The following is a 15,693-nucleotide window of genomic DNA, read 5'->3' as shown; positions in this document are numbered from 1 at the left end:
AGGCATAGAACACTGAAGAAACATGTTTTAATTGTTCATGATTATAATCGATCATTGAGTTTTTCATGCAAGCCGAACATGAAAATAGCCTCCTACACCTATCTCCTGCATTAGCTTCTAATAGAAAATAGACGGTGAAACATTAGGATTTGAAAAGTCTGACAGATCTGTCACACTGTCACTTAACATTCATGACCTTAGCTCACGATTGGGAAGGCTGTTGTTGTTTTAACGTCCAGGAAACAGCAGGGAAAATCTTAGTTAGTAGAAGCTAACCATTAGCATTAGCAACTCCACCACATGGCAAAACTCCTCCAGGCGTGTGTTATTTGTAGAGATAAAACATCAGTGTTGCAGAGCAAACAAAGTCAGTGGTAGAGTCGTGTTTTTGTTATCCAACCTGAGGCAAGATATCCAAATATCAGGAAATAAGACTCCAAATCCTGACGTGTTGAGCTCTGATCTGGCATTCTGCTAGTTCCTGAAACAAGCGCATCCGTCAGACTCCGAACTTGTTGCGCAGTGAACCATCTGCCATCAAATACACAGCGCTGCTTGCAGTTGTGTGCTTATAAGCGCATCCTGGAGGCCACGGTTTTTAATAACTATAGTATCCTGACATTGAACTAAATAATTACACTGACATTTCTTTATTTTACTAGACAAATTAGGGGTTAGATGCAAGCAGGAGCATCATGGCCGACTGACCTTTTGCTGGTTTTGGTTCAGTTTGCTGTGCCATGTTCTGCCAGGCTCAGCGCTGTGATGTACTCAGGATTCATGTAACTCAGAATAAACTGCTCCAACGCTGTGCCCTTTGCTAACTGCTTCACGTATGAGCACGTTATTTTGGTCATGTGACAAGCTAATTTCTTCTTCTGCGGTTGCCCAGTAATAGCAACCGCTCTTGCGCCTTCTAGTGGCACAAAATATATTACACCCCAGCGCAGCAGAAGGACTTGAAGCAGTTAACCGGGCAAATCAGTTTTACCCGGTTACAACATTAACAGCACTTAACCGGTTAACTATCAGATAGGTATCTGATAGTTAACCGGTTAATTTAAAGAAAATACTTTTTTGTGAAACAAGGTTTTTAAATAGTCCAAGCAGTTTCTGTACAAAGCAGTACAAGTATTTATTCAGTAATAATTAAGTAAATGTAAAAATAAACAATTATCAAAGCACAAAATTCAAATGAGCAAGCTGTTTGCACAATAAAGCTGAGATATTCTGCTCAACAGTCAGTGAGAAGAAATAGGTTTGTCATAATTGTTAATGATGTTGGAGCACCTCTCATGGGAAAATTATTTGTAGTTGCGATATCCGTCTGGTAATCGTGTTGCAAAACCTGAAAATTCTGTTTGATTGTTTCTCAGTTAAGGTGGATTACGTTCAGGTGGGGCATGCTTTTGCCAATTCCAGTCCTTGTAGAACATAACAGGTTTATAGAGACTGAAATGAAGAAATCTTATTTGGTCTGACGAGCTGCCTTTGTGCTCTTCCTGATTGGGCTAAATGAGATGAAAGGCAAATGCTCCTTCTCTGACCCTGTTTTTTTTACGCTGTCAGCACTGTGCTCTGTGTGTTTATCCCATTCTTCAAGCTTGATTGTAACTGGTAGTTGAAACTCCTTGAGAAGTGGAAGACATTGGGCCAACATTTTTCTTTGTCATCTAATGTGATCTGTTTCAGACTCTGTAATTTATTTATTTCTGCTCTTCTTCAAAACTAAAAAGAAGGCTTTAAGTTTCCTCCCTGATTTGATGGTGATTTCACTCTGACTCGTCTGCCACTGTAGATGTGTGGCCCATTGTCTTGGCATGTGTGTCTAAATATTTCTGACAGGTCTCAGTGAACAACAGGCCGCAAGGGTAAACTGCCAGGCTTTTCCTCCCCCAGTTGGCTCCAGCCTCATCCAACGCCTGTCCAGTAGATGGCGATGTTCATCTTCTCTAGCTCTGCTCCAGCCTTTTTATATCTTTCTGAACACACTCTGTACCCTTTCTTACTTTTCTGTTGTACCAACTGAAGAAAAGGAAGGTCTCACCCTTTGTAAAGGGTCATGCTACCTATTTCTGGTCCCCTTTGAAGACCATGAAACTGGTGATCCAAGACATGTGATTAGTGCATTCTGGGTATTGACTTGAGAAGAGTTGACACACGATTACAATGTCACAATCTGTGGAACTGGCTTTGTGAGCATATTTCATGTGTTCACGGGATCATTTAATTTGGTCAATAAAAGGACATCTTTCACTCTACTGTTACAATCCCCTCTATTGCTTTTATTAGTCAATATGACCAACTGGCAAGGCTGCAAACTAAACTAAAGCCACCTCATGGCATCAGCCTCACCCCAGCTTCATTTGCCTATCAAGGTGTTCAATTTAAACTTGTACTGCCATGCCTGTTGGAGGGTGTGTGTCTATGTGGCTGGCCTCTTCGTGGCTGGCCTCTTCGTGGCTGGCCTCTTCCTCAGCACTTTGGATCAACAAACGGAGAATCGGCTTGTCGCTGTAAGTTGCTTGTGACAGAGGCATCTCTTCTCCCCACAACACAACCAGACTTCTGTGGTGCGTCACCCGGTCACTAGCTTCATGTTATCATCTGCTGGTGATGTTTTGCCTCAATCAGCTAATAGAATGTGAAAGGCCGCAAGGCAATGATGATGTGACCGAAAGCACTTGATAGTTGAGTTTTTTTTCCACAATACTTTATGTATATTTATAATATTGTGTTACTTTGTGTAGCTTCAGTGTAGCTCAGTTTTTGTTTCTTTAAAAATAAAAACAGTGCATTTCTTTTTTTATTACAGATGATGTGACAAACATTTCTGTGTTTTTGTTCTTGTTTTTTATTAACTTAACTTCTCATAATGAAATCAATAAATCACTCAAAAACCCATTGTGGCCACCTCTGTTTGTCTAAATTTACACTGGAAACCTTTAGGGTCACATCTCTAACAAAAATGTCACCACCGCTTTTGTTTTGCAAGATGAGACTTTTCTGTGAAAAGATCATACTCTTTGACCACTAATGACTTTACACACATATCTACATGATTTGGTACATTTGCAAACATTTTCCTATCTGATGTCTTCAATCTTCAAATCACATTATGTTAACAGTTCCATTTTTAAATCTTACAGTGAGCAGAACTTTATCTATGCCTACTTCTTGTACTAAACAGCAAGCTGAGCCTTCTGCCACAGAACGTCATCACTAACTGCTAAAGAAAAAATGAAAAAGAAAAACTAAATTTTGAATTACAGGAAAGAGGCACTGCATTAAAGAACAAAGGAGATCGATGGCAGTACATTCAATTTTATGCGAATGAAAAAAAAGTCAACTAATTAAAATTGATTACTCCTGCTTTGTAAATGTGTTTCTGAATTAAATTATTGTATGAAAACATTTTGACCAATTGAGGAGCTGAGGAAGTATCCATTACTGGATTGCAGCTGAGAAGGGGCTTGAATGTTTTGTGGTAGCTAAGTAGTTTGTTGTGCTTCTCTGCGACTCCCCTTTTGCACTCCCCGCTGCTAAAGTGCCATGGGTTAATCTCTGATGACCCTCATCTCTCAGAGCAGCTCCAGACTCACGGTTTGCGCCTTTTACCTGAATTAAAAAGAATGTGTGAGTTATAAAAGAATTTTTGCCCAAAGTGGGTAAAATATCGGCATCATTGTGTCATGAGGGCTTTTGGGGCACCACTCGAGATGTCCTTATCTAAAGTGCCATCTGTCTCGATGGTTCAACAAGGGCAACCCCAGGCAGCACCGCTGACAGTTGCACATAAAAAATGCCAGAGTTGGCTTTGTATCTGTCAAACCAGTTTTGAACGGGCTGGGTGACACGTTTGTCTTCAAAGAAAAATAATCACTTTGTTGCGTTGTTATTTTAACATTTGTTGGCGTTATGAAATTTTTTTATTCTACCGTTTTCTCCATTTGTAACTACACAATCCGACAAACATTTCGATTTACCTTTGAGAAAAATGCCAACGTAAGATTTCAAGTCCAAAAGAATTGAGACAAAAGCATCTCTTGGTAAACAGAACAATTAAAGGTCCCATTCATTTTACATCATTGTAACAGTTTTTTACAACCTGCATTGACTAAAAGTTGTCTCTTGTGAAATGTATTGTTTTTTTTTCTTGTTATCTTTACACTTTTCTCACTGTGACTGTCTTAGCCAGATCACGTGCACTCAGGTTTCATTGTTTCTCACCACTAGACCTTTTTGACTTTTTATGTTTGCAATGAAAGAACGCTGACAGGAAAACGCTTCTGTATGGAAAGTTGTCTGCTCACGTAGTGGTCTTTAAAAAAAAACGCTTGATTTCCGTCCACCAGCCCCCCCCCCCCCCTTTGCATAATGTTTTTTTTTTATGTCATGTTTGTAGCCTTGCCCATGAGACTGATACAGTGCTGCATGTTATTTTTAAACCTTTGCATTGCAAATGCCAATGAAGTTTTCCATGACCCCTGTCTTACGTTTCACTGTTCTTTCATCAGATTTGACCAAGTTTTGAAGTGAGTTTTGTTATTGACCAGTTATGAGGTTTTTACTCTACTTCTATGAAATAATAAAACCAACCACGGAGACAACAAGGCTGAGTCACGATACAAAGAAGGTTTTTACGTAGTCTGTCAGAATGGTTCTTCTCACGCAGGGCCCTTGAAGCTCTCGGTGTCTCTGAGCTACTGAATGTTAGCTAAATGCTCAGGTCAGCACCTCACTTCCTTATGTCTCTTAGGGTCAATAATTCCCTATAGCTGCTCCCATGAGGCTTTGCTTCCTCTACTGAAGGTCACATTAAGGCGGGAAAGATGTCACAATTAGAAGGGCATTTAAACTTGCTCTTTTAAAAAGATTAAAAAGCACTGTTGGCCACACCAAACTGTGAGGCCACCAAAGGAAATACAATAATTGCATTAAAACTTAATTCCTTTCTCGCAAGGCTCTGATATCTGACAGGTATTGGGTTAAGTCATTTAAGACAGCTGCCCCTAATAGCAAATCACCCTTGAAAGCGCCAAATTAATATAGAGCTTCATTTTTTTTATCGTCTCACTTTCTCCCGCTTTGGTCCTCCAAACATGTGTTTGAGGGGGGCGAAATCTGAGACTAACCTAACACAATTTTTGATCGTGTCCACCAGTGTGTTGTTATATCAGGGGCACTTCACAAATGCACAGGCCAGGGCAATTTGGAATGAATTGATTCATGTTGAGACTAAATCCTATACTTGCTAATGATTTTCTTTCAGCCCTCCATCGCTACTATTTTTTTATTCTTTCATGCCCTCTGAATCTCTTTGTGAAATTCGTCTCGTGGAGTTGCCTCATACATCTTGATATCATTTTTTGGTGTCAGATTCTGAGCAGTTAACATGGCACATTTTTGATTTGTCTTTTTATGCGGGGATTTATTGTGTTACCATGAAACTGGATGAAAAATGTGTTTCGCTGCTTAAAATGTCATATTATTTTGTTTATTAATTAGAGCTGCACACTATTATTAAAACCTGTGATGCGCGATAACGGTGATTAATATTACGATGTCGATATGACTTGCAATAAATAAACAAATGCTTAACTCAAGAACAAGAAAATCAAAAAGAAAGAAATTAGAAAATGACTAAAAACATCATAAAATATTGGAAATAAAAAAATATGTCAAAATTTGTGAGGAAAGGGAAAAAGAAAATGAATAAGAAAAGGCAATCAGTGGATCCTGGATAAAGCAGAATCAGTAGAACGAAGCTAACTCAGGTGTTTGCTAACTATCCAAATTAAGTCCCGTCTGCTTAGGGGGTGGGCACCCAGCCTATAAGAACCCACCTGATTGGCCAAATGGGAGAAGAGCTCTATTTGATTTGTCAAAAACTTCATGCTTCTTTTTGATTGACAAAATGCATTATGTGTAGCAAATATTTGAGCTGACCATTCATTGCTTTTTTTCTGTTCTTTGTGCATGCCGATATTGCGATGACAATACATATGCGATGTATTGTGCATCTCTATTATTAATACAATTAAATGTTTCAACTGGTATTGAATTTTAAATGCAAGAATGTTAAAATGTCTTTTTTCGTTTTTTTTTTCTTACTCTTTCTCAGAGTAAACTATTGTTTGATTCGACCTTAATAATATAGTCTTTCTTATTTTTTGGAAGTTCAAGCTAATTTTTATATATTTTTTTCTTTTTCCTAATAGAAATATCATAATGTCCACCTCCTCACATCACCTACTCCTGAATGTCCATCATGGATTCCTCTAGATTATCCATAGGTTTTGCGGTATGGTATAGTTAAGTGCTGTTACTAGTTAGAGCAAAAATATACAACTGGTTACATGGATTTCCTCAGGCATCTATCTGTGTGGTTCGAACATAATTGGATTTCCTCCTCATTTCTCGCAGTTCGAGGTATCACTGTTGTAATTTTCAGGCATGTGCAGTGCAAAGTCTGGTCCAATTCAAACTCAATAACATTTTCTGTAATCCTGTCTGTTCATCAAGTTCACTCTCTTTAAGTGTATTGGTTAATGTTATCTCTTTCTGTGATTGAGTTTTCACCTCTTTTTCAGCTTTACCTGACACTTTATTGGTTATCTGGTTTGCAAAGATTATTGCTTTTTACATAGAGCACTTTGGTGCATTAGTAGTCAAAGCTTTACAAAAGCTTTACAAAGTAGCTTAGTTTGGTCAAAAGCGGAAAATCGCTAGGTTTCTGTAGTGAAGGACTGATTTATTTTACGTTGTTTTAGTTATCTAGGCTGCTGACACAAAAGTACTTTGTACGGTTATCCATCTTACCCCCTAAAAGCCCAGTTGTGTGCTACCCAACACTATAACTGGGGTGATCCATAAGTCAATAACAAGAGTGAAATCAGTGCAATGTGGTTATAATTGATTGAGATGTCTGGACGGAACTTGTGCAAAGCATCTATGTCATCTGCTAAGAAGTGCACTTTTCCTCTCCCTGAAGATCTACCACTACAGTTATAACCAAATGGACATTTGCCTCATTAGTTTGCCGCTGAGCAAGCTGCGGTCCTGGCTAAGGTATCATACTGATGCCTGGTAACACTTGATACAATTTTCTTGTCAATATTGATATGTTAAGAGGATGTAAATAAGAAATGCTCATTCAGCATGTTCTTTCACTAGTAGGTCATTATCTTACTGAACCCACGTCTCTTTCTTATTTACCGGAATGCATATTAGATTTTAGTGTGTTTATTATCTCGGTTTCACAAGACTTGTGTCTTTAGCTCACTTACAAATTTGAGCAGTAAGAACTCCCAAGAGTGGACTGATTTTGTTTCATTATCAAAGAGATTTTTTGTGTGTATCTTTTAGCTGAAAACATCAGTTGGTGGTTCACCATGCAAATGGTTAATCTGGTTGTCACAATGAAGGTTCCGGGTGACCGACTTTAATAAGCCGTCAGCATATAAAGACCCAGGAAATTCCATACCTCTTGTGTAACCCTTGTGTACATCAAGGTCACGACAGTGTCTCTGTGAAATGCTAGATTAGTGTCTAAATAAATTGTTGCAGCATCTCATGGGACAAATCTGGTACTTTCCGATAACTTTACTGCACACGTCTTTTATTAGATTATTTACAGTTTTCTACTTCTGTTGTTTCAGCATTTGATTCTTTGTGTGTTCATAGTACTGAAGAAAATGTTATATTAATAATAAGGGCTATGTGTTTGTCGTAGCAATCTGGCTTTTTAAGCAGCTTCCATGCCACGTGTGTCTCTCGGACAGTTTTAAGTCTTTGGAATGAAACTGGTACATAGTATATGCAATGCATTACCCAAAATGAATTACCACTGGCAGGGCGCTCAATCACTTTGTATCTTTCAACACTAAGAGAAACGAAGAGTAATCAAAACCTTTCAAGCTATTAGAGGGATGACTTTTACAATTGAATCATGGGGACCACAGGTGCGATAATAAGTCATCGAAACCTCGCCTCCAGTGTTTCTCCTTTCTTACATATTTATCTATTTTAGGAGGCGCCACTTCATGGCGCCCACTTCAAGTTTATGTTTTAATGTCATTTGAGGAAGTTTTTTCCCCCTACTTCCAATTCTTGGAAATGCATACTGGGTGGAAAATTAAGGCGCATCTCGAAGGAAAACATAATAGAATCGATGAACGCCATGCACTTAAAACTACTGATGTTCTGATGCTATTTAACGTTCTGGTGCATTAACGTTTCAAGTCATTACAACAGTCAGGGGAGGTGATTTGATCATGGCAGGTTTTTAACTGGAAGAATTACAGAAGTTTTCTGCCTCGGATTCTCAAGTTATTAGATACAAATGATCACCTCTGCATTAAGTATAGATTTTCTTCCACTGCGCACTTAAGAATGGAAGTTTGTCTTTAAGAGGGTAATAGCAAATTAAGCTCCATACTCCATTTGTCCAGCACTCTTGATGGGCTAATTTTATAACTGCTGATTTGGTCATTCCCCACATTTAGCAGGAAAGTGGTCAGGTGGTCTTTTTCCTCACTGCTGGGTGTGTTGGGGGTGTAAAAGCTACTATTAGATGAAATCCATTTAGGTGTTTTTTCTTTCTTAGCAAGGGCGAATTCATAATGAACCTTTTTCTTATGGACGGTCTAGACTCTTGTTTATACTGTTAAAAGCATCAGTTTCCATCAGATCTCATCTGCAGGTGTGCATCTATGTCATTAGAAGGAATTGAATCAGATTTTGTCTTTTGCCAGATTTCCACTGCTGTAAAATTCCTGCAAAACCCCAAAGTACGTCAGACACCCCTGGACACCAAAAAAAACTTCTTGAAGAAAAAAGGTGAGCAATTTAAAGATTATTTTTTCTGGTGTACAGACATCTTTTTTTCTGGTGTGACTTGTCTGTAACGGGTCACAGGTTATTTGCTCTGGGGAGGGCTTGGTGGTGGTGGTGGTGGGGGACTAATAGGGGTCGATTTCGCTTCAGAGACCGTGATTCAGAGCCTGTGAATAAATGACACACCAGTTGGGATGATCCTTTGGGTTCAGGAAAATTAATATTGACAAACTCCCTCTGACTTTTCAATGGAATTATCAATATTGCCTTCTAGCATTTTAACCCTTTTACTTAATTTAATGGTTATTGTAAATTTGTCGGACTACGCAGCCAGCTTTTCTGATTAGGGAAGGTTGAAATATTTGCTGCCTCCTCACTTTTCCTGCGATTCATTCAAATATTTCCACTACACTGTAGAATGTTGTTAGTGCAGAAGAAAAAAAGCTAAAAACTTTATTACTCTGAACTCATTGCAGTCAGCTTAATGTGATGCAGCAGTGGGGTCGTAGAGCAGCAGTAATAATATGGATAGAGTGTCTTTTTACCTTCAAGTTATTACGTGTGATAAATGTTTTTTTTATTTTAGTCGTTTTTGAGACTGTTCAGTACTTAAGGGACTGCATCTATACAGTGCTGAGGGACTTAGCCTGCAGCATTAGAGTAGCCAAACAGCAAGGAGGGAGACTAAGAGCTTTGTGACTTGGGAAGGTAACCTGAAACCAAATCCATGTTTGCCTGCTGCTGCTACACACCTCTCATATGGCTGTAATGATCCTTAATATCTTTTTACATTTCTTCATATTTTAGTGTCATTATTGACAATTAGTTGCAGATTTTCTTTTTGTGTACTCCCATTGCTGATTGCCATTAAATGATGTCATGCTGTACCTTGTTTTCTTCTTACTTTCAGCAGTCTTGCAATATTTGTAGAGCTCCACTATCCAAAACTGTTTGCTTTTACTGCACTTTAACTCCATGAAATATGTATGATGCTTTAATGCAGATTTATTTTAGAGAACCATTTCCATCGTAGATCCAGGCAAGAACTCTTGATTTGCATGAGGACACTGATCATATGGAAAGTGAGAGCATAGATATGAGCTATGAAACACTAAGCACAAAGTATGTCTGAGAAGCTTTTTGCAGTAGTACTCTTAGCAATGTATTTGTGTTTTACAGTTTGTCCAGCTGTGAAGCTTTTAGTCTTTACTCTGCTCTCATGTGTCATTTGGTTGTTGTTGCTTTTTTTTAAAACCATAGCACAGTGTTCTTGAGTTAGAGCATTATTTCTGATGACATCACTGGAAATTAAACACTTGATGTTTACATTATTTAATAAAACATTTCTGAAGCTAAAGGACTGCTATAAAGATCATTTTGGATGGGATGATGCAATCTTAAAGGTATCATTGACTAATTTTTCCAATCCAGTTGTGGGGGCATCAGCCCAAGTAGAGAGGCCCAGACTTCCCTCTCCCCAGCCACTTGGACCAGCTCCTCTGGGAGAATCCCAAGGCGTTCCCTGCCCAGCCAAAAAACATGGTCCCTCCAGCGTGACTTGGGTTTTCCCTTGGGGCTCCTCCTGGTTTGACGTGCCTGAAAAATCTCACCAGGGAGTAGGGCTGGGCGAAATGGCAAAAATAGAATATCACGATTTTTCCAATATTTTATCACGATTTCGATTTTATCACGATTTTTTAATCCATGAATAGCATAACTTCAATTGCGTATTAAAGAAGAGAAACATTGAATAAATAAACATTTATTCATATGAGGGATAATCAACACAGTGCTAACACACTTATATTTTAAACTCACACCAGAGATGATAAAAGCCCTGAGAGAAACAATTACAAAAATCAGTTTTTCTCGTTTTTCAAGTAACTTAACATGAATTAAAATCGTAAACATATTTGAAGTGCAAACATGTCAATTGCAAACATATTGTGCAAACATTAACTTGTTCAAAATACTATGTAGCTCCCAGTTGCTCATGTAATGGATAGTTAAGCTCAAATATGGCTCTGATGTGCGGCTGGACCAGAGATCACTTGTGGTAGCAAAAAACTGCGCATTCTGAATATTTTCTGCAACTCTCACTTTGCATTCAGCGTACATGCGTGGAATGGCGGTGTTCGAAAAATACTTGCGGCTGGAAAACTCGTAGCGCGGATCCAATGTTTTTATCATGTTCCTACTGTTCGCACGGGACACAAATCTTTAACCAAGTGGTACGTCACTGCATCTGTCACGCTGTTCCATCGTCTGCTGTCTCTGTCGTAAGGAGTGAGTTTTGTGAGTGTTTGTTAGCGTTTGCTGCCTGGAAGAAGCACTAGCCGCTGCAGCCGCAGGCTTTTTAGCTTTAGCTGCCAGCTGGCTCTCATTTTATTGTTTGGGATGCCTTCTTTTCAAGTGATTAAACAAGTTTGTGGTGTTGCCATCACTTGCCTTGACGCTCTCCTTGCAAATGACGTTTCGCTGCTCTTTGTCGTCTGGTGAAAAACCAAACCAGTTCCATATAATGGATGAGGCGTTCCTTTTCGGAACGAAAACCTCGTTGTCGCTCTCAGCCGCGGCCGAAGCCATGTTGGTTCACACACAGGTGAAAACAAGCAGGGCACTAATATATTACTATGACTCACTCTGATTGGTTAAGGGTCAAACAAAGGCGTGTTATTCGCCTGAGGTAAGTTCCCTTTTCATTCAGAGGCAGAATTTCAACAGCAGAGCTGTGAATCGTGATAAAAAGGTCTCTCAAAAATGACAGACCATCAGATGTGTAGATCGTAAAACGGTCTAAAATCGTCATATCGCCCAGCCCTACCAGGGAGGTATTCTAACCAGGTGCTCGAGCCACCTCAACTGGTTATTCTCAATGTGGAGGAGAAGCAGATCTACTTCAAGCCCCTCCCGGATGACGAGCTTCTCACCCTACTTCAATCTTGTATCCGCGCTCTCATTCTTTTGATCACTGCCCAAAGCTTGTGACCATAGATGGGGGTAGGAATGTAGATCAACCAGTAAATCGAGAGATTCGCCTTCTGGCTCAGTTCTCACTTCACACGACAGACCAGTACAACAACCACATCACTGCAGACTAGGGCTGAACCATTCTGGAAAGTGGTCTAGTTGCGATTTTTTTCTTCAATATTGCAATTGCGATTTAATTCATGGTTATTTTCTCTAGGGGCTTTTCTTATATTTTTCAACTAATGGAAGCAAAAAAAAAAATCTAACTTTTACTGAATGTAAACAAGTTTATGTGTCTACATATTTATCAACATATTATATCTACAAGTTTATTGTACTGATGAAGAAGACCTCGAGATACTTTAACTCCTCCTCTCAGGGCAGGACCTCATCAATAATGTTCATGATATACAAACATCTAGTCTCGATTAGGAAATACCAATGCAAAACTTTGGCTGCCTCCATGTGCTCTCTTCTTTCTTGAGTAAAAAAATGCAACATTAGCCTGTTTCAAAAGACAGTAGTTCCACTTTGCAGCAAAGATGAGGCGGCATCAGGGAGCCTTTGGTCACTCATAAGTGGTCAGCCTGTGGCGGTAATGTGGTGCGATCATATGTTTTTCACTGAAGATAAAAGTGATGGCGGTATAAAGGGGTTGTGGGGGCAGCCTTCATGTTGTTGATGTGCTGCCATGGACATCCTTTTAGCTTAGACATAACTTGTTTTTTATCCCAATTGAAGCCACGCAAGCTGCAAAAGGTCTCTGTCCATCACAATGCCCATGAACTGTCTGGTGATCTGTGCTTCAGCTCAAATGGCTAGAAGCTCATAAATCTCCTCATCTCTCCAGTTTGCCATCTCAACTGGTGCTGTTTACAAATATGAATGTGACTATGTTTACTGGCATTTTCAAAATTTCTGCTGGCCGGGGCTCGTTGGACATTCCACACGTGATCGTGACATCACCATCTGTTGCATGAAGGTGTGATCTTCATTCAGAAGTCTGCTGTTGTGATAGTATTACTATCAAGCTTGCGACATGAATGCCACAATATTCTCACCGTGCTATGGTGTGTCTTTTGAAAGTGGCTTTCAGTGTTTTATCTGCACAAATAGCAAAAGAGCTCTCCTCTCTCATGGCTGCAAAATCAACACAGACTTTCGCGATTGCAAGTCAAAGTGGACAAGTCCATGAATGCAAAATGTTTCAGTAACATAGAATAGACTGGCCTTTTCTGACTTTATTGTTTAATGTCTGTTGTCTTTCTGCAGCTAATGCAGGCGATTGGGGTAGAAGAAATTATTCACATTCAGATGCAGATGCAACTCAAAATGACCAGTCATATTTAAAACAAGAATTACATGGTTTCTCATTTATCAGGCCCTTTAAAAGGACATTATTATTTTTTAAAGGGAGACTAGGCAGCTTTGGCTTGCTTTTATCGCCCCCTAGTATCTGTGTGTTGATTGAAAGCAAAACCTATCTCCTCGCTGTGTGTTCGTCCATTTAACACCTTAATGTACCTGCTGCAGCATCTCCTCAACCTTCATTAGTGTCTACAGGAGTGATTCATCACTAAATTAAACAAATCAGCTGTGTTCATCATCAAAACATACAGGAAACATGCTGGAACCAGACTGCACCACTTTTCCCAAGTCCCAGACTGGACCGGGAACTCTGAAGTTGCAAGTGGAATATTCTGACCACAGGGAGGCGATAGGAGCTGGGTAGCCTTTCATCAACCCTGTAAAGCATACATTTAGCACATACTGGCTTGAAAATATTTAAAAATAGTTTATACATCTTTTCAGTTGAACTTCTTTGTCGTATCTAGATGTATTTTTGTTTATCTTTTCTGTGTCTTAACCTTAAATCTTTTTTTGCATTTACAAGTGATTTAAGTAACCTGGAGATAATAATTTAGTTTGGCTGACTTCCTCTTTCCTTTCCAACACAACTGAAGCAACAGAAGATTTTTGCAAGGAAAAGTCGGCCAATCCTCCTTCTGTATCTTCACTCGGCATGTTTTGTCTTTTCAACCTTTTAACACGGAAACTCAATCATTCCCTTCATTCCCGAGTCAACACAAAAATGTGTCACTCTTAATTTCTCATACAGTTTAATGTCATATTTATGTAAATACTTCCTGATTTTACTCTATATTAACAGCCAGAAATGTCAAAGCACACATAAAATGAAACAATACCATCTCCTGGTAGAGTGGAATTTAAATTGGATTCCTCTTGCTGCCAGTGCTTACGCCGGACAGCTGATGAAGGGGAAAATAGGGCCCACTTTGATTGCATGTTGCAGAATCTTTACACAATAATCTCAGCCGTGCATATTATTTTCCTGTGCATTTGTGCTCTAATCTGCATTGAAGTATGCTTCTCTGGTAACATCTTTTTTTTTCCCACAAAGAGATCATAATAGTGTGGTTTATTTCAATATTCATTGAAAAATATAATTTTCTGTTTTCTCCCTACTGTCAATTTCAGGGTATGAATTGGCCATTATGAAATCCAATATTTCAAGCTGCCCTTCTTGAGTCCTTGAAGTTAAATAAACTGGCTCGAATATTGAAAGTTTGTCACTTTGATTTAGTTGAAATCAAGATTTAAACTCCAGATGATTTTTTCCCCCCTCTCTTGCAGAGGAGTGAGGAAATAAATGTAATTTTATACTGTCGTTCCGCAATTTTGCTTTACTTGTTTGGCTCAAGTAAATTTTATTGTCTTTGAGTGAAATATAATGTGCTCAAAAATTGTGCTGCCTCTTGTTTTCTACAATTAACAGCTATAACAACGAAAGAGAATCGGGCCCCATTTTGGCACCTCCATTTAGCCCTGACAATTAGCAGTTTCACGCATAATTACCACTAAAATCAGATTCTCAGGACAAAGTGAAGAGCGTTTTCCAGCTTTTAACGTGTCACTTTGACCGTGGCCCCTAAACTGACATCACTTGGCGGCTTCTTGATTACCAAACTGAATGCAATTTGTTGGGAAAAGTCAAGTGCAGTAGTTACATTCAGCAGTTTGTAGTGCCTCCTCTGTCGGTCAGTTATAAAGTACAGCTTTACTTCTTTCCTTTTTATGCCTTCCAGGTTGTTGTTGTTGTGTTGAAGAAATGATACTAATAGATTTCACCCTGACTGGATGGCCGATGGCCCAGGGTCAGGAGAGCACAGGTAGGCTTTTTGTGTATTACAATACCTGGTCTGAAGGTAAGGGTAAGGTTCATCACCGCTGATATTAATAGGATGCTGCTTGTAAGTGGGGTTACGTGACTCACCTCTCGGACAAGAATGACAATGACCAAGGCCTGTGTAGAAGGTAAAGGGATTGATGTGGTTATAAATTACTCCACGGCGCCACCTAGCCGAGGCCTTGCCTACTTTGTCATCAGCACAAGGCGATAAAGCAGGGAAATGAGAGCAGAGCCCCCCTTTTAATACATAAATGAATACTCTATGAGAGTGGTCATTATTTAGGGCATGCCATTTTCAAGCAGTTGTACAGAACCAAATGACACGGATAGACCACCTCGTCGCTGCAGCTTGAGAAACTGGTTGAACTTTTTTCTTAATAACCCATTGACCTCCATTTATTTATGGCCCTTCCATACATTTTTTTTTCTAAATATCATATTCAAAATGTAAGTAATTTTCACTCAAGGGCAACTTCATAATTCAATCCTCTGAGGGCAGCAAAAAAGGCATTCACCTTTCACTGACCAAAATATTTTAGTAAGCAACTTTTATAATTGGCTGTCCAAGCTAGGTCTTGACCCATAAAGTCCAGAAGTGCCAAAATTGGAGAAATAGATTTAATGGAAAAGCCTTGCTGCCTCTTTGCCCTTAAAAAAATGTTCAGAGAATATGA

The 15,693-nt window shown here is 39.2% G+C and overlaps 1 protein-coding gene across 1 annotated transcript in view; it reads left to right on the top strand.

The window, feature by feature from the left end:
* pex14 (peroxisomal biogenesis factor 14) overlaps positions 1-15,693 on the top strand; it is a 64,448-nt gene that overhangs the window by 15,050 nt on the left and 33,705 nt on the right. Inside the window, exon 3 of the mRNA XM_015967630.3 lies at positions 8,757-8,841. Coding sequence (XP_015823116.3) covers positions 8,757-8,841 — 85 coding nt within the window. The remainder of the gene's footprint in view (positions 1-8,756; positions 8,842-15,693) is intronic.

The sequence above is a fragment of the Nothobranchius furzeri genome, chromosome 15 (assembly GCF_043380555.1).
Source record: "Nothobranchius furzeri strain GRZ-AD chromosome 15, NfurGRZ-RIMD1, whole genome shotgun sequence".
In the NCBI taxonomy this organism is placed as follows: domain Eukaryota; kingdom Metazoa; phylum Chordata; class Actinopteri; order Cyprinodontiformes; family Nothobranchiidae; genus Nothobranchius; species Nothobranchius furzeri.
This window is presented reverse-complemented; position numbering and strand designations above follow the sequence as displayed.